Source organism: Coregonus clupeaformis, chromosome 30 (genome assembly GCF_020615455.1).
Source record: "Coregonus clupeaformis isolate EN_2021a chromosome 30, ASM2061545v1, whole genome shotgun sequence".
Taxonomy (NCBI): domain Eukaryota; kingdom Metazoa; phylum Chordata; class Actinopteri; order Salmoniformes; family Salmonidae; genus Coregonus; species Coregonus clupeaformis.
In genome coordinates, this window is record NC_059221.1 from 52467601 (window position 1) to 52487074 (window position 19474).

Genomic DNA, 19474 nt, shown 5'->3' on the forward strand with positions numbered 1-19474 from the left:
GAAGAAAGCCGTTGCAGATTTCTGTCGGCCCCTGACAAAGCACCCAGAGCCCTTAATGGGCCCCATTCTTACCAGCTGTGACATCAGGAAAACAAAACTGCAAGTCACATTGGGAAACACCCTTACAGCATGTCTGAATGGCATTTAACCCTGCTGAATTAACTTCATGATCACACCTACTAAACAACACTGCATGGTTACTGGAACATAAAAACACATTACTGTAACTAGTTGCCATCTTATAAGATAATATTAAGCACAGACATTTTTTACTATAAAAACTTTATTTTCATGAACAGTAATACAGTAAAGAGCTCTTCAAACCATATAACTAAAAGAAACTGTAGCAGTCTTAATATTTTAACATTTCACTCACACAGTATTTTCAGAATTTTAATGCAGCATACATAGGTAGATTGAGAGATACATAACTGACAACCCTGAATAAAGAAACATTGACATCACTTGAATTGCTCAAAGCAAGTCATGAGTTCAGTGGAATACTCAACCACCCAGCACAGACCAGTCATTTCCCCAAAAACGTTTTACAAAATAGCAGAGAACCAAAGGCATCTCAAGAGGCAGACAATCAATCAGACACTGACCATGAACAAGAAGTGGGTTTGTGTGAATAGCCATGGCCATCTTAGTAAAAATATAACAGAAATTGATGCAGATTATAGTTCTCCACCATGCAATACTGCTTGTGAGTATGGAGTGAATACCAAACCGGACACTTGTTTTTTGTGTGTTTGTCAGCCATTATCATAATAACAATGCATATCCAGCATAGAAGAGAGACAGAATCAGCAGGGAGGGTAAGTGCTGTGCATCCTCCACATACTGTATTGACTGGGCTCTATGGCCTTTCAGTGAAATACTGACATATCGAATGGTCATGTTCACCACTGTGGTTGGATCCTGTACTTCCATCAGAAACAGGTTATTTCTAGGACAAACAGAAACCTAAACAAAAGAGTGGCACAGTAACCCTCAGAATAGTCTCCCTAGGCAGACGGGTTGGCTCCCACATTAACAATGCTCCTGCTGTTGCCCTTGGTCTGGGATTCCAGAGACTACCCTCAGATCAGACAACACCATTAAAACAACAATGACACACTACTACGCCATCTCTGCTATTTCCCAAAGAAAAACAACCATGTTTGAGATCAGTGACATGGCCATACTGGCCCAGAAGAGAATGGGAAAAGAACAGTACAGACGACTGACTACTTACATTAGGCCCAAGTATCTTCAAATGTAGCGGTAGGTTTTCATTATACTGTCCAGGTGAAATAAAAAATAAATAAAAAGTTCAACATACAGTAGTTGTCGGGAAATTATTTGTTTAAACGTATTGGTGAAATGGACGTTTTTCTACTGACCAATCACGATGCCAAATCCAACATAATGCAATGTCAGACAGGGACATCTATGATCACGTTTCAGGCTGACTACATTTCAGTTGTTGCATTGTATCAACCAATGGTTGCGTTTCCTGTTACATGATGTGGTAACTGATTGTTAAATACCTATCCAGGCCTTGTGAGATCTGGCAGGTGTCTGCAATGTAGTCAGCCTGGAACGCGCCCATTATCTGTGACTACAACCTGACTTTGACAATGTGAAGAGTCTGAACATGTCTTGTCTTCTAACTCAAGGGCACATTGTATTTCTACCCTCCAAGTCTACTGGCCTCTTTTCAAGTGTATGTCAGTACAGGAAGGCAACAACGGCGTAGGTCCCCATGTCCAGCCTACTCACGTTTCCATGTCAGTACCAAACATAAAACTCCCATCTTGAGGAGCTGTGAGTGTGAATGTCTAAGCGGGCATTATTTTATCCGATTGAGAAACAATTCAGTGAAAATGCCATACTATAATTTGAACGTAACCTATGTGGAAAGTTTGACATGATCTGCTGCGGGACCAATCATTTTGGTACAGGAATACGTTGCAGCTCCTTCTTTGAGTCACTGGGAGCAAGAATGAAACCAGAATGAGACAGCAACACACAGAGATTCTATACTACAGAGGGTAGTGAGAGAGAGATAGATGGAGACAGACAGACAGTCATTTCGACACATTAACGAACTTAACTGGCCCATAGAGCCTTTCCAATTACCTCCACAATTTTGTTATCATACCCCACAGCTCCCTTCATCCACCAGTAATACAAACATGCATAAACACGCACGGCCATTAATAAAGGCTTCCTAAAAGAAAAGACAAGGGGAAAAAGGTTGAAATATGGCTAGCAATGATGTCATCACAAGACAGTGTGTATGGTGTGTGTGAGTGTGTGTCCATGAACACTCCTTCCTGCTGTTCCACAGTGGGGCTGTTGTGCATGGTGACCTGTGACCCTAGCTTCACTTCTCAATCAAGCCCCCTTCCTTCAGCTTGAAGTAGAAGAACTTCTCCAGTGTGTTGGCACACTTGCAGTACTCGCTGTCCGGGGGGTTGTATTCACGGCAGTTGGTAATGACGCGCTGCAGGTCTGCTATGAACAGCTTCTTGGTCACGTAGTATCTGTTCTTCAGCCTCTCCGTCATGGTCTTCAGATCTACAGGAAGGAGGGAGAGAGGAGAGGGGGACAAGTAGGTTATATTTGAAATATTCCTTTAGCGGCTTTACCGACATATCCAGACAGACTTACAATTAAAAGCGCATCGAGTTGGTGAAACATGGAATGCTTTTTTATATTTTAATATCAAAATTAGTTCAAAGAGGTAGATAATTGTGATGGCTGGGACATATAAACAAGGCAGGGAATAATGAGTGGATGATATACTCACCAATGGGGAAGCGTATGATCTCGTAGTAGTCTGGAGCCTCAGACTTTTTCACAGGTTCCATGAAGGGCCAGGCATCAGGGTGAGTCTGGGAGAGGAACACAACCACAGTTATGACTTCCTGTCTGAATCCCAAATGGTTCCCTATTCCCTATTGAGTGCACTACTTTTGATCAGGGATTATATAGGGAATAGGTTGCCATTTGGGACGCAGCCTCAGTCTCACCACTCCTAAGGTTGACCACTGACTGGGGTGCTTGTCAGTGTCTTACCTTGACCTGGGCCAGGAGATTCTTCAGCATGTTGTACAACACGTCAGGGTCTTTCAACTCTTTCCTACAAGACAGGATAAGTAATAGTATATCAATTCAATGACAAATGAGTGTGATTGTAAATGCTGCCAGTTGTTTTATGACAATACGGCACATAATTGTTTTCGTTGCTGAATGACCAAACATTCAGCTTACACTTTCTCCTTTGCACTAGGCTTCCAGCCTGTCTCCCCTAGAGAGAGAGAAAAAGGGAGAGAAAAATGAAAACATGACATCAGACAAGGAATTAATAAGTCTGTTCCCTGAACAAGGTATTAAAAGGGCCCACACACACTTACTGATGCCAGGGATGCTCTCCACAGGGATATGCCGTACCCCCTCTTTGAAGCAGGTGAGTCCTGGGTACACCTTCCTGATCTGGATCTGCTTCCTCTCGATCAGCTTCTTAATGATCTGACCAGTCATGGAAACGCAGGGACACGTTGACCAAAACACACCAACATGGACATTAACACTGTCCTTTCATCAACAAATGGAGCTGGAGGAAGGTAGAGGTGCATAACCGTCCACTGACATTCACCTCAACCTGTGTGCCCCACAATGTGAGGAGTTCCCACAGAGAGTCATCTCACCTCTTTCTGCCTCTTGATGATATGAGAGAGCTCTGTGTAGGGGATTCTGGGATTTAGCTCACACTCCATGAGGGTAGCCCCCTCGTAGTCCTTGATGTAACCAAGGTAACGACTCTTCGTCACTTTGATGTCTTTGGAAAAACCCTGTGATGACAAAACAAGCCAGAGGGGAGAGGTCAGAGGAGAGGTAGAGAGGGAGGTACATGTTATCATCCTATACCATACCTGCTTCTTGAAGTAGCCAATGGCGTACTCATCAGCGTAGGTGAGGAAGTACAGGATGCTGTGCTTGATGTGGTACTCCTTTAGGTGGTTCATCAGGTGAGTACCGTAGCCCTGAAACCACAATAACAAACAATCAGGGGAAAATGTCGGCCTCTTGGTCCAACACACACATTCAAACTCTGACAGATACTGTGAGTACAATAACAAGCCATTAAGTCCAACTTACCCAGCTAATTTATTTCAGTATTTGTGCTATTGCATGTAAAGGAGAGGTGTGTCCATACCTTGACTTGCTCGTTGGATGTGACGGCACAAAAGACGATCTCTGTAAAGCCCTGGGTTGGGAACATCCTGAAACAGATGCCCCCGATGACACGGCCATCTTTGATTAGGGCCAGCGTCTTGTGCTTCCTGGACAGAGAACAGTCCAAGAGAGTGGTGAGAAATGGTCACAAAAAGTTCAATTCAAGAAGCTTCACTGAAGACATAACAGGTGAGAGAAACCGTTAAACTGTCTACGTACGGGTCAAACACTAGGCGTGTGATGTACTCTTTGGGCATGCGAGGCAGCTGGTGGGAGAAGACGTTCTGCAAGCCCACCAGCCACATCAGGATCTTCTTGTTGGACTTCTGGGAAAGAGAGTTCCCTATGACATGGAACTCTATGATGCCCCGCCTCTCCTCTAGCCTGGCTGTCTCATCACGAGCAGCATTGGCAGACAGCAGACTCGTCTAGCAGAGAGTGACAGTGATTATCAACATAGTTAATTATTATATTCATTCTAACAAACATCCAGTTTCCATACATAGATGTTAGACTAGATAAAACATACCAGTCAACATAAATATTCATGTTGCACTGGCGAATGGACATTAAATGATGCGTCTCAGTCTTGGGCAGCACTTACCTCTGGGCCTAACATGGCAGCCGGGTCAGTGATGGTCATCATTACCTCGTTGACCAACTCCATGGGGATGTCGCCCATCACCCTGATCCTCTTGGCGTCCTCCAGGGTCAGAGCTTCTGGAAGCTTCCTCTTCTCTCCTGAGGGGAGACAGTACAAAATATTACTATAATCACCATGAATTTATATGATGTTTATGTGTCTGAGGCTATCAGACGGAGGCATTGGAAATACAAGCTCCCACATCAACAGGCAAGACATAAAAACAAACGTCAGCTATTACTTCACACCCAGTACAAAGCAAAAGTTAGCTTGGTGGGGCTGCCAGAGTTACTGACCTGTTATGGGCTCTGCCACGCCAGAGTCCAGCCCCAGACTGCCTAGCGAAGAGCCACTGTTCATGCCCTTAGAGATGGAGGGCGAACCCGACACTGCAGCAGGGCTGATCACTGCCAGGATCAGAAACACAGGACAATGACCAAGACCAGACAGGATTATTGAAAATGGAGAGAGGAAAAAGTATCATATCATCACACATTACATGCTGTACAACCTATAAGTGCCTTTATGGATCTTATGAGAACCACTTATTTAGTTGTAACAGGTGCCCCCTACCTAACTGGTGACCCAGCTGGCCCCCCTCTGAGGCAGGCATGGTGAAGTCAGCCTCCCAGATGGGAGAGTTTTCCCCATAGATCTCCTCCTCTAGCATAGACAGAAACCTGGGACACAAACACTTTGTTACAATCCACAGATTCACAGTGTCCATCTCACTCACTCCAGAATCTTGATTTGATTGTAACTCGAGGGAGAAACACAATAAATATCAACTTTGATTCCGAGCGGATTACTACGGATTGGTTGCACACCACGTACTTGGGAAAGTGTGTGAGGATGAGTGTGCGTTTCTCTGGTAGGAGCTTGTCCTTCTCCACTCTGAACTTCTCCAGGAGCTGGCGGCGCGTCACGGTGAAGATTGACTTGAGCAGACTGCGGCCAAACACCTGGGTGGTCTCATAGCGCGGCAGACTGTCGTTACTCTGGGGGACATGGCAGTAGCACAGCCACCTGGGAAACAAGACACAGATTAGATTACAGTAGTTGTGAGTCACTTTTGATGGGAACAAAAGGAGAAGTCAGCAGTGAGACCGCTACATGAAAAGAAAAGAAACAAGATGCAATACAACAAAAAACAAGATGCAATACGTTGCAAAAAAACAAACATTTTCCAGAACAGATGTCACACACACCTGGTGTAGTCCACTTTGTAGGCTGTGCCATCGTCCTTCTGGGACCGCTGGCGGAACTGTGTGGGAGTCTCCAGCTTCCAGTAGTTGAGGCACAGGAGGAACATCTTGGAGAGCTCAAACATCGTCTGCCTCTCTCTGGGTGCCAGGTGGCTGAATTTGTACTGAACGAAGTTCAACACTCCCTGAGGAACAAAATAAAACAAACTTGTACAAAAAGTATTTTACTGTTGGGCAAGAAGGAAAGAACAGCTTGACAAACAGGTAGGAAGGAGACTTGTCTACCTGCTCAATGTTGGGCTTCTGAAAGGGGGGACTCCCCAATGATCCCTCCACTATCGGCTGACTCATCTGCAAGATGCATTTTCTCAGCAGCTGGGGGATAGAGATGAAAAGAGAGAGAGGGTCAAGATGTGCAAAGCCAGATATTGACTCCAGTGGCAGGAAAGTAGAGGTTATGGCCATCTACACTTGTCTGTCTGGTTGGAATGGAGGGAAGTGATTTCATACCTTGAAGAGGTAGAAGTAGACCTGCTTGGTGTCAGTGTCCTCCTCCTTGTGCACAGACATAAAGAGGTTCTCCACATCCACCACCATCCCCAGCAGCCTGTTGATCTCCTCCTCTGACACGTTCTCTAGGTGGGACACATGGGCCGCTGCACAGGAGGGGTTCAATAACAGATCAGCATCTTAAAGTGTCAATAAGCAGTTTAATCAATAACAAAGGAACTCCTAACCACTGTTTCGGTACAAAGTTGAGGAATGGGGCTGGAGAAAAGTAACTACTCTCAAATTCATAGACAGAGCTACGGATGCAAGGACTGACCATCCATGATATTAAAATGATTGTTTTAACCATGTTTTTAGGCTATACAGTGTTTCTTTACATTTACATTGTTTACAAACATTGGAGTAAAACAATCTTATATTTTGGATTCTGAAGGGGTATGACAGTTGAACTAAGCTCATTAAGCATTTATAAGTTATAGTCGTCAAGAATCAATAGGTGCATATCATTAATTTATAAGCACAAAAATGGATGTAGCAACTTAAAAGGGGGAATAGCTAAGGATTTTTACTTTACTACTCACTCAATAAAGACATGAGGCTGAACCCTACATTATGCAATTTATATTATCATAATTGCTATTATGGAATAGCATACACATTCTATATCTATGATGTGTATTGATGACATTAGTTTCAGTGTGATCATGAAGCGTATATATATCCTTCAAACTAGTGTTGAGTCATAAGGCAGCCTACCCAGGGCATGCCCGCAGCTGCGGCAGGACTCGCTCAGGCTGGCCGCTTGTTGCTGTAAGTCCATACTTCGGGTGGCTGTCGGCGGTTGTGGGTTCTTCCAGCCATTGCACTTGCATGTGTCACTAGCCTAAAGATAAGAGGAAAATAAATAAGAAGCCCACACTAGCATAATAAAGCAGATTCATGCTAGTTGGCTGCCTAGTTAGCTACTACCAAAGTTGCTGTTGCTAACTATATTATTGACAGTAACGTTAGCTACGCATGTACGCCATATACATTTGTGAAGGATATTATTGCATGTTAGAAACCAAATGCAAATGATAATGGTGTTTTGTTTCTGTTTGTTTAGATGGTTGTACAAGTAGGGGAAATAGCTAGTCATTGTTTTGGTGAGGTTGGCTATGCTAGCTAGCCTAGCCATATAGCTAACGTTAGCTAGTTAGCTACCTTGCAAGCGGAGAAGACGCCGAGTTTCTCGAGCTTTTTCGCCCGTGGAAAAGCTCTGACTTGGGCTTTTTTCTGACTCGCCCGCTGTTGTTGGCTAAGACCTGGTCTGACTGGGTCACTGTTCCCCGATCCAGATCCCACCGCAGCAGCGTTAGCCCCAGCAGTCCCACCAGACTGAGCTTGATGTAGCCGGGGTTGCAAGGCCTGTGCCGCCGGGTCCGACATATCAAAACGCACGCTTCACTGCAGCCTGTTCCACTCAATGGTACGTATACACATCATTGGTTCCACTCCACCCCTGTTTGGGTCGCTCACCTCTCCCCTCGCCCTGGATTTGAAGAAAGGCAGTATGGGTACTGTAGTCGGTGGCCCCTGCAGTCTGCCTAAAGTATTGAAAGTAGCCGGAATAGTCAAAGTTTGCAATAAAAACATACACATGCATGTACATAGAACAATACAGAATTACACTGTGTTGAATTAGCTACACTATTTGACCACCATTGAGTATACGTTCTACTTTAACGATCCAGTAGAGGTCAGTAGAGCACGCTAACTTTCTGACTTCAATGAGGACTGTTGTGAGAGGTTCTTGTGTAACATGTAGGATAAATAATCTAAATAACTTAAAATGTGTACTTATCCCTTTGCGTTTGAAATGAAAGGATACACAAAGGCTTCTGTATGACTGGAAACAACTACTGTACGCCCAACATGTCGGTAGAGCTGTTAGGTGAAATCTAACAGTGAAAAATATTCTACTCGAATACCCATTGTCATACAACAAATGAGAAGACAAGCAGACAATGAGATACCTTCCCCCTTATTTATTGGTAAAATGACAATTTGTTGTTTTGCTTTGTTTACCCCCTGCCCCCGCCCTCCCCATGTCCCCGCCCTCCCCATGTCCCCGCCCTCCCGATGTCCCCCATCTCACAGCAGTGACAGCTGCAGGTACTGTTGCGCTAGTCATTGACGTCATAACAGACGCCGACTGGTCAGAGGAATCCCTCCCCGATATGAAAAAGTAAAAAAAGCTGAAACTGAAGTTAACATCTGAAATCACAAGAGATGACAGAACCAGTGCACCCAATACCAGATAATCTTTAGAAACAAAATAATTGTACACAAATAAAAAATACATTTTTACATGACAAAAATAATTGAGGATGACAAAGTATCATGTTGAGATTGGGAAGGTATTGTATTGACAGTAACTACTGATTGGTTACATGTTTGAAGAAAAGAATTATACAAATAATAGCAACATGCTTTCAATACACAATTGTGATTTTGGTCAGGAAAACAAATCTTGCTTTATCTGTTTTATTCCACTTTCGTCATTGTATATGAATGATTCAGAGACATTATATTGATGCTAAAAATGACTTATTGGTGACAATGATGTTAATGCACTATGTATATGGTTGGATATCATTACCCAATTTGTAAGTCTCTCTGGATAAGAGCGTCTGCTAAATGACTTAAATGTAAATGTATAGATCATAGATTAATGATTGGAAAACCTTAGGTGGCCTAGTCTTTGAAATCATACTGTTTAACGTGTGCCAAAGATAAGTGAAAGTAATAATAATAATAACAATAATAACAACAATGTAATAGTTCAGTTAATCTACACAACTGCTATATCTGGAAGGAAACAACTGTTCTCCTAACTCCTTATTTGGGGTTGAACACTCTCCGTTCTTTTGCCCAAGGGTGACGATCGGGAACAAGACAAAATGAAATCATGAGAATTGCTACATTCACCCACCACCAAACTAAACAGGGTTAGAACAGTGACAGAAGACATACGTTGAAATACTGTAGTATTATGGTAAAGAAAGATGACAAGAGAGAAAGGAGAGGGCCAAAGAGCCTGTTCATTATTCCTCCCAGTTGCGTTTGATTTTTTCTTTTTCTTACAGAAATACAGTGAAACAAAGAAGAACAGTGCTCTGTTAAGTGCGATTGGTAAGGGTTGATATTTTTTTCCTCCCTAAGTGGGGTTGTTGTTTTTTTGCCTGGGTGTTGTCAGATGTCCATAGTTTCATTGGAGATAATGGGTTGTTATGTCCTCGGGTAAGTTAAAACAGTTGTAGGTCGTCATGTTGGTCATAATTGTGTCATTTATCTGTTGGTCGGATCATTGGAACCTTGGAGTTGTGTGTTGACAGTTGATTGGCCTGTGAGCTGGTTTGCTTATCAGTTGATCGGTGCAGTATTGGTGCATGGTGGTTGGTCAGACCGTCGGTTGGTTTGACCGTGGGATGTGTTTGTCAGCTGGTCTGGTCAGTTGGTTGATACTGCAGGTTGGTTGGTGTGTCGGTCCAGTTGGTTAGTTCCCACCTCCACAGCACTTGCTACCACCAGCCTGTGGGGCGGCTTCCTGCAGGTCCACTCCTGCCCGGCCACTGGCCCGGCCACTGGCTCCACCCGCTGGCTCATTCTTAGGAAGCTTCTTGGCTACAGGAGAAGGACAAAAAGAAACAGTGAGTAGGAATCCTTCATGGTTTCTACACATTTAATTTGTTCTGGGAAGAAATGTACACTGAGTATACAAAACATTATGAACACCTGCTCTTTCCATGACAGACTGACCAGGTGAAAGCTATGATCCCTTATTGATGTCAATTGTTAAATCCACTTAAAATCAAGTATAGATGAAGGAGAGGAGACAGGTTAAAGACAGATTTTTAAGCCTTGAGACATGTATTGTGTATGTGTGACAAAGGAGATGATTGTGGACTACAGGAAAAAGAAGAGGACCGAGCACGCCCCCATTCTCATCGATGGGGCTGTAGTGGAGCAGGTTGAGAGCTTCAAGTTCCTTGGTGTCCACATCACCAACAAACTAACATGGTCCAAGCACACCAAGACAGTCGTGAAGAGGGCACGACAAAACCTATTCCCCCTAAGGAGACTGAAAAGATTTTGCATGGGTCCTCAGATTCTCAAAAGGTTCTACAGCAGCACCATCGAGAGCATCCTGACTGGTTGCATCACTGCCTGGTATGGCAACTGCTCGGCCTCCGATGTCAAGGCACTACAGAAGGTAGTACATCACTGGGGCCAAGCTTCCTGCCATCCAGGACCTCTATACCAGGCGGTGTCAGAGGAAGACCCTAAAAATGGTCAAAGACTCCAGCCACCCTAGTCATAGACTGTTCTCTCTGCTACCGCACGGCAAGCGGTACCGGAGCACCAAGTCTAGGTCCAAGAGGCTTCTAAACAGCTTCTACCCCCAAGCCATAAGACTCCTGAACATCTAATCAAATGGGTACCCAGACTATTTGCATTGCCCCTCCCCCCCTCCTTTTACTCTGCTGCTACTCTCTGTTTATCTATGCATAGTCACTTTAATAACTCTACCTACATGTACATATTACCTCAATTACCTCGACTTACTGGTGCCTCCGCACATTGACTCGGTACCGGTAGCCCCTGTATATTGCCTCGCTATTGTTATTTTACTGCTGCTCTTTAATTATTTGTTACTTTTATTTGTTATTATTTGTTATTTAATGTATTATTATAATTTTTTGGTATTCTTTCTTAAAATTGCATTGTTGGTTAAGGGCTTGTAAGTAAGCATTTCACTGTAAGGTCATCACCTGTGGTATTCGGCACATGTGACAAATAACATTTGATTTGTGTATGTGCTGGGTTTGGATTGTGTATGTGCTGGTTTTTCACGCTCAACAGTTTCCTGTGTGTATCAAGAATAGTCCACCACCCAAAGGATATCGAACCTACTTGACATAACTGTCGAAAGCATTGAAGTCAACATGGGCCAGCATCCCTATGGAACGCTTTCGACACCTTCTAGAGTCAATGCCCCTAAGAATTGAGGCTGTTCTGAGGGCAAAAGCGGGGGTGCAACTCAATATTAGGAAGGTGTTCCTAATGTTTGATATACTCAGTGTATACATGCACACATAATAACGTGGTACACGTACCTATGGCCATAAAGATCTCATTGACGTTCATGGCCGTCTTGGCTGAAGTCTCCATGAAGAGCAAACTGTTGTCATCTGCGTACGCTTGTGCTTCCTACAAAAAAAAACAAAGGAAGAACAGAGATCTTTAGAGGTCTATCACAAACATATAGATACACTCAGTAATAACCCAAAGCTTTGAGAGATTGTGAGCATTCATGAATATCAGAAACGATAAAAATGGCATTTGTAGACATTCTCCTGTTTAAACAACCTTAACATGTTCCACTAATAGTCCAGTGGGAGCAGCATCTAACTGTTAGGAGTTCCTCAGTACCTGGAAGTCCACAGCTCTTTTGTTGGAAAGGTCAGCTTTGTTCCCTGCCAGTGCAATGACGATGTTGGGGCTGGCTTGTCGTTGGAGCTCCTTCACCCAGTTCTTTGCACGTGTGAATGTATCCTGCACAGGAAAAAAAAAACACTTGTGATTTGATGAAATACATGACAAAGATAGATTTCACAATGGATGTTTGTTTTTCACACAAGAGCTCTATTATACACTGCTCAAATAAATTAAGGGAACACTAAAATAACACATCCTAGATCTGAATGAATGAAATAATCTTATGAAATACTTTTTTCTTTACATAGTTGAATGTGCTGACAACAAAATCACACAAAAATTATCAATGGAAATCAAATTTATCAACCCATGGAGGTCTGGATTTGGAGTCACCCTCAAAATTAAAGTGGAAAACCACACTACAGGCTGATCCAACTTTGATGTAATGTCCTTAAAACAAGTCAAAATGAGGCTCAGTAGTGTGTGTGGCCTCCACGTGCCTGTATGACCTCCCTACAACGCCTGGGCATGCTCCTGATGAGGTGGCGGATGGTCTCCTGAGGGATCTCCTCCCAGACCTGGACTAAAGCATCCGCCAACTCCTGGACAGTCTGTGGTGCAACGTGGCGTTGGTGGATGGAGCGAGACATGATGTCCCAGATGTGCTCAATTGGATTCAGGTCTGGGGAACGGGCGGGCCAGTCCATAGCATCAATGCCTTCCTCTTGCAGGAACTGCTGACACACTCCAGCCACATGAGGTCTAGCATTGTCTTGCATTAGGAGGAACCCAGGGCCAACCGCACCAGCATATGGTCTCACAAGGGGTCTGAGGATCTCATCTCGGTACCTAATGGCAGTCAGGCTACCTCTGGCGAGCACATGGAGGGCTGTGCGGTCCCCCAAAGAAATGCCACCCCACACCATGACTGACCCACCTCCAAACCGGTCATGCTGGAGGATGTTGCAGGCAGCAGAACGTTCTCCACGGCGTCTCCAGACTCTGTCACGTCTGTCACGTGACAGAACACAGGGCGCCAGTGGCGAATTTGCCAATCTTGGTGTTCTCTGGCAAATGCCAAATGTCCTGCACGGTGTTGGCCTGTAAGCACAACCCCCACCTGTGGACGTCGGGCCCTCATATCACCCTCATGGAGTCTGTTTCTGACCGTTTGAGCAGACACATGCACATTTGTGGCCTGCTGGAGGTCATTTTGCAGGGCTCTGGCAGTGCTCCTCCTGCTCCTCCTTGCACAAAGGCGGAGGTAGCAGTCCTGCTGCTGGGTTGTTGCCCTCCTACGGCCTCCTCCACGTCTCCTGATGTACTGGCCTGTCTCCTGGTAGCGCCTCCATACTCTGGACACTACGCTGACAGACACAGCAAATCTTCTTGCCACAGCTCGCATTGATGTGCCATCCTGGATGAGCTGCATTACCTGAGCCACTTGTGTGGGTTGTAGACTCCGTCTCATGCTACCACTAGAGTGAAAGCACCGCCAGCATTCAAAAGTGACCAAAACATCAGCCAGGAAGTATAGGAACTGAGAAGTGGTCTGTGGTCACCACCTGCAAAACCAGTCCTTTATTGGGGGTGTGTTGCTAATTGCCTATAATTTCCACCTGTTGTCTATTCCATTTGCACAACAGCATGTGAAATGTATTGTCAATCAGTGTTGCTTCCTAAGTGGACAGTTTGATTTCACAGAAGTGTGATTGACTTGAAGTTACATTGTGTTGTTTAAGTGTTCCCTTTATTTTTTTGAGCAGTGTATATACAGTGGGGGGAAAAAGTATTTAGTCAGCCACCAATTGTGCAAGTTCTCCCACTTAAAAAGATGAGAGGCCTGTACTTTTCATCATAGTTACATGTCAACTATGACAGACAAAATGAGAAAAAAAAATCCAGAAAATCACATTGTAGGATTTTAAACTAATTTATTTGCAAATTATGGTGGAAAATAAGTATTTGGTCAATAACAAAAGTTTCTCAATACTTTGTTATATACCCTTTGTTGGCAATGACACAGGTCAAACGTTTTCTGTAAGTCTTCACAAGGTTTTCACACACTGTTGCTGGTATTTTGGCCCATTCCTCCATGCAGATCTCCTCTAGAGCAGTGATGTTTTGGGGCTGTCGCTGGGCAACACAGACTTTCAACTCCCTCCAAAGATTTTCTATGGGGTTGAGATCTGGAGACTGGCTAGGCCACTCCAGGACCTTGAAATGCTTCTTACGAAGCCACTCCTTCGTTGCCCCGGGCGGTGTGTTTGGGATCATTGTCATGCTGAAAGACCCAGCCACGTTTCGTCTTCAATGCCCTTGCTGATGGAAGGAGGTTTTCACTCAAAATCTCACGATACATGGCCCCATTCATTCTTTCCTTTACACGGATCAATCGTCCTGGTCCCTTTGCAGAAAAACAGCCCCAAAGCATGATGTTTCCACCCCCATGCTTCACAGTAGGTATGGTGTTCTTTGGATGCAACTCAGCATTCTTTGTCCTCCAAACACGACGAGTTGAGTTTTTACCAAAAAGTTCTATTTTGGTTTCATCTGACCATATGACATTCTCCCAATCCTCTTCTGGATCATCCAAATGCACTCTAGCAAACTTCAGACGGGCCTGGACATGTACTGGCTTAAGCAGGGGGACACGTCTGGCACTGCAGGATTTTAGTCCCTGGCGGCGTAGTGTGTTACTGATGGTAGGCTTTGTTACTTTGGTCCCAACTCACTGCAGGTCATTCACTAGGTCCCCCCGTGTGGTTCTGGGATTTTTGCTCACCGTTCTTGTGATCATTTTGACCCCACGGGGTGAGATCTTGCGTGGAGCCCCAGATCGAGGGAGATTATCAGTGGTCTTGTATGTCTTCCATTTCCTAATAATTGCTCCCACAGTTGATTTCTTCAAACCAAGCTGCTTACCTATTGCAGATTCAGTCTTCCCAGCCTGGTGCAGGTCTACAATTTTTGTTTCTGGTGTCCTTTGACAGCTCTTTGGTCTTGGCCATAGTGGAGTTTGGAGTGTGACTGTTTGAGGTTGTGGACAGGTGTCTTTTATACTGATAACAAGTTCAAACAGGTGCCATTAATACAGGTAACGAGTGGAGGACAGAGGAGCCTCTTAAAGAAGAAGTTACAGGTCTGTGAGAGCCAGAAATCTTGCTTATTTGTAGGTGACCAAATACTTATTTTCCACCATAATTTGCAAATAAAATCATAAAAAAATCCAACAATGTGATTTTCTGGATTTTTTTTCTCAATTTGTCTGTCATAGTTGACGTCTACCTATGATGAAAATTACAGGCCTCTCTCATCTTTTTAAGTGGGAGAACTTGCACAATTGGTGGCTGACTAAATACTTTTCCCCCCACTGTATATATATATATCTACAGAAGTGTCAGTTACGAGAGCAAAGGATATTTGTTGAGGGTTTGAATAATCATCAACCTCAGCTAAATATAGATGCGGAGTGCTGACAACACTCAGGGGCTAGTTCCACACGTGACCAGCAGCAGTCACTCACTGTGTTGGTGATGTCATAGACCACGATGGCGGCCTGCGCTCCTCTGTAGTACATAGGGGCCAGGCTGTGATACCGTTCCTGCCCAGCAGTGTCCCAGATCTCAAACTTAACTGTTGTGTCGTCCAAGCAGACAGTCTGTGTGAGGAAGGCAGCTGGAGAGATGAAGAGACAAATCATAGACTTAGTTCCAGGCTCTATTTTTATTTTGAGGTCTGCTAATGCCCTACACATAGAAAAGAGGTGTACATTTTACTTCGCCTGTACATTTCCTCACAGTGGAGTAATGCTCAGTATCTGTACAGGACAGGTATTCTGTTTTCTTCCTTTGATAGTGTCATTAGGGGTATAGTTGTCCCTATTTGACATGGCTGAGTTAAACTAGCACAAGGCACACATAACCCAAACAGCCAAGGCCATGAGACAGTTAAGAGGAAACATGATCAGTGGCTTAATGAGAACTCGTAAAGCTACAAAGCCAGCGCTGAGGAGAACTGGGAGTCTTCCAACGTTAGAGAGAGGAGGAAGGGACAATTATTATGTAAGTAAACAAGATCGAATCGCAGAGCACTAAGCACTGGGTGAAAAGTTACTGCGAGAAAACTAGTGAGAGTAAAATACACTAAACAAAAGTGAGTGATGGAAAGAGAGAACAAAACATGTGGCTGTCTATTGGCTAATACACGGAACGTAAGGATTCTGCTTATTCAGCCCATTGTGTCACATGGCTGAGGGAAATGTGCAGCAGCGCTCATAGAGGAAGCCTTCTCCATACTAAAGCTTGGTGACCTTTGACGACAGGTTTAAAAAAAATGGGAAAAAAATGCTGACTCGTCCTAAGGCTTTGGCTAGTGTAAGCACAGAGCATCCTGTCTCCCCAGCCTCACCCTCCTGTGGCTCATGCTGCATGATGTGACTCGGTGTAAAAAAACAAAACAACATAAATCCTAAAGAAAGCAATCTAGCTAGTAAACCACTAAATCATAATGAAAGTTCCCAACACCTGTGTGTAGGTTTGAAACACTTGGTGAAGCTGAAAATACATAGTTACTCATTACCCAACTTTTGCAGTGGAATTTTTTGAATGTTAAAACAGAAACTTCAGCACTCTTTGAGGACAGGTATCCATCTAGCCATCAAGTATTGGTTTCCAGATGCCTAGATATTAGAGCAGTTTCAGGACAAAATCCCATTGTTGACCGACTTCCTTCCTGTTTTAAGAGTCCACAGAGAGAGAGAGACCCTTCTCTCTGCTCCACTCCGGCTAGCATTAAGTCAATACATACATTAGACAGATTACAAGTATCTCTTTCTAGCACATATCCATTTTCAGTTTTGGTTTGAACATTCTCTATAAGGCTTTCTGTGGCCAAGAGTCAGGACATCCCACTCCTTGTGGCATATTTAAAGTGTCAGTCTGAGAGGCTTGGCTGCTCATGCGAGAGTCAGGTGATCAGCTGCCAAGAAATAACTGGTTCTGCAGCTCAGGTCTGCTCCTGATCTGGCCTTGACAACAGCTAGGATAAGAGCTGCTAGCTAGCAGGAACACAGCCCCAGTTAAGAAGGCATTGTAAATGGTCTTCCTTCAGTCTACTACACATTCACACTTCCATTCTATTTGATCTTTATAACATGATACTGACTCAACACGGACAGCAATAAATCAACACATTTACATTTTAGTCATTTAGCAGACGCTCTTATCCAGAGTGACTTACAGTTAGTGAGTGCGTAAATTTTTTCATACTGGCCCCCCGTGGGAAAGAACCCACAACCCTGGCGTTTCAAGCACCATGCATGACTAAGACACAGTCAGAAGAACGACAACCCAATATAAACAGCGTCCCTACTCACCTCCGATGGTGCTCTCCTGGTACTCGTGGAACTGGCCCTTGACGAAGCGCAGCACCAAGCTGGACTTGCCCACCGCTGACTCTCCCAGCAGCACCAGCTTGAACTGGCAGATCTTGTTGCTGGCCGCCGCGCCGTTGGTCCGTGCTGGTCCTCCTCGACCTGCCATGCTGCTGAGCAGAGAGCTTCACCGGGGTAAGAGGCTCTTGGTGGAGGATGAGGCTGCTCTAGGTGGGTGTGTCTGGGGCGGAGGGCTGGGGCTCTGAAGCTGAGCAGGTGCTGGAGCTGAGACAGGCCAGGCGAGGGTGGGCTAAGCTGGGTCAGGAGAGTCAAGGCAGGCTGGAGGAAGAGGGGACTTCACCTGTGGGGGCTGGAAGAAAGAACAGACTGTGAGTAATAACATCACGAGTAGGCGGCCAGTATGATACAGGAAAACGTTAGTAAACTAGAATGCCTTCAGAAAGTATTCATAACCCTTGAATTATTCCACACTGTTGTGTTACAGCCTGAATTCAAAATTGATTAAAATCATTTTTTTTGTTCTCAACCATCTACACACAATACCCCATAATGACAAAGTGAAAACATGTTTAGAAAATGTTGCTCATTTATAGAAAATTAAATACAGAAATATATCTCATTTACATATGTATTCACAACCCTGAGTTAATACTTTGTAGAAGCACCTTTGGCAGTGATTACAACTGTGAGTCTTTCTAGGTAAGTCTCGAAGAGCATTCCACACCTGGATTGTGCAACATTTGGCCATTATTCTTTTCAAAATTCTTCAAGCTCAAATTGGTTGTTGATCATTGCAAGACAGCCATTTTCAAGTAGATTGAAGTCAAAACTAACTGAGCCACTCAGGAACATTCACTGTCTTCTTGGTACGCAACTCCAGTGTAGATTTGGCCTTGTGTTTTAGGTTATTGTCCTGCTGAAAGGTAAATTCATCTCCCAGTGTCTGGTGGAAAGCAGACAACCAGGTTTTCCTCTAGGATTCTGTGCTTAGCTCCATTTTGTTTATTTTTATCCTGAAAAACTCCCCAGTCCTTAACGATTACAAGCATACCGATAACATGATGTAGCCTCCACTATGGTCCTCTGTAGCTCAGCTGGTAGAGCATGGCGCTTGTAACGCCAAGGTAGTGGGTTCGATCCCCGGGACCACCCATACACAAAAAATGTATGCACGCATGACTAAGTCGCTTTGGATAAAAGCGTCTGCTAAATGGCATATTATTTATTATTATTACTATGCTTGAAAATATGGAGAGTGGTACTCAGTAATGTCTTGTATTGGATTTGCCCCAAACATAACACTTTGTATTCAGGATAGAAAGTTAAATTCTTTGCAGTATTACTTTATTGTCTTGTTGCAAACAGGATGCACATTTTGGAATATTTGTATTCTGTACAGGCTTCCTTCTATTCACTCTGTCAATTACGTTAGTATTGTGGAATAACTACAATGTTGTTGATCCATCCTCAGTTGTCTCCTATCACAGCCATTATACTCTGTTTTAAAGTCACCATTGGCCTCATGGTGATATCCCTGAGCGGTTTCCTCCTCTCCGGCAACTGAGTTAGGAAGGCCGCCTGTATCTTTGTAGTGGCTGGGTGTATTGATACACCATCCAAAGTGTAATTAATAACTTCACCATGCTCAATGGGTTATTCAATGTCTACCAATAGGTTCCCTTCTGTGCGAGGCATTGGAAAGGACCTTACAGATAATTGTATGTGTGTGGTTCAGAGATTAGGTAGTCATTCAAAAATCAGGTTAAACACCATTATTGCACACAGAGTCCATGCAACTTATTATGTGACTTGTTAAACAAATGTTTACTTCTGAACTTATTTAGGTTTGCCATAACAAAAGGGGTTGAATACTTATTGACTCAAGACGTTTCAGCTTTTAATTAACTAGTAACATTTCAAAAAACATATTTCCACTTTGACATTATGGGGTATTGTGGCCAGTCCCCAAAAAATCTAAAGGTAATCCATTTTAAATTCAGGTTGTAAAACAAG

At 43.9% G+C, this 19474-nt stretch overlaps 2 protein-coding genes across 2 annotated transcripts in view; both read right to left on the reverse strand.

The window, feature by feature from the left end:
• Nucleotides 1-380: 380 nt before the first annotated feature.
• LOC121570219 (histone acetyltransferase KAT2A) lies at nucleotides 381-8178 on the reverse strand. Its single transcript, XM_045209671.1, has 18 exons — nucleotides 7789-8178; nucleotides 7342-7468; nucleotides 6586-6731; nucleotides 6361-6450; nucleotides 6079-6260; nucleotides 5705-5896; nucleotides 5444-5550; nucleotides 5167-5277; nucleotides 4832-4968; nucleotides 4447-4655; nucleotides 4208-4334; nucleotides 3924-4034; nucleotides 3699-3842; nucleotides 3405-3519; nucleotides 3262-3298; nucleotides 3067-3130; nucleotides 2798-2882; nucleotides 381-2565 (listed from the first exon to the last, which is right to left on the reverse strand). Exons 1-18 carry the CDS (start codon nucleotides 8011-8013, stop codon nucleotides 2372-2374), a joined length of 2403 nt encoding a protein of 800 aa, XP_045065606.1. The 5' UTR covers nucleotides 8014-8178; the 3' UTR covers nucleotides 381-2371.
• Nucleotides 8179-8965: 787 nt separating this feature from the next.
• Nucleotides 8966-19474, reverse strand: part of LOC121569584 (ras-related protein Rab-5C) — a 33075-nt gene continuing 22566 nt past the window's right edge. Inside the window, exons 2-6 of the mRNA XM_041880674.2 lie at nucleotides 17444-17810; nucleotides 15593-15744; nucleotides 12061-12183; nucleotides 11745-11838; nucleotides 8966-10251 (exon numbers count right to left, since the gene is read on the reverse strand). Coding sequence (XP_041736608.1) covers nucleotides 10124-10251; nucleotides 11745-11838; nucleotides 12061-12183; nucleotides 15593-15744; nucleotides 17444-17609 — 663 coding nt within the window. The 5' untranslated portion in view covers nucleotides 17610-17810 and the 3' untranslated portion in view covers nucleotides 8966-10123. The remainder of the gene's footprint in view (nucleotides 10252-11744; nucleotides 11839-12060; nucleotides 12184-15592; nucleotides 15745-17443; nucleotides 17811-19474) is intronic.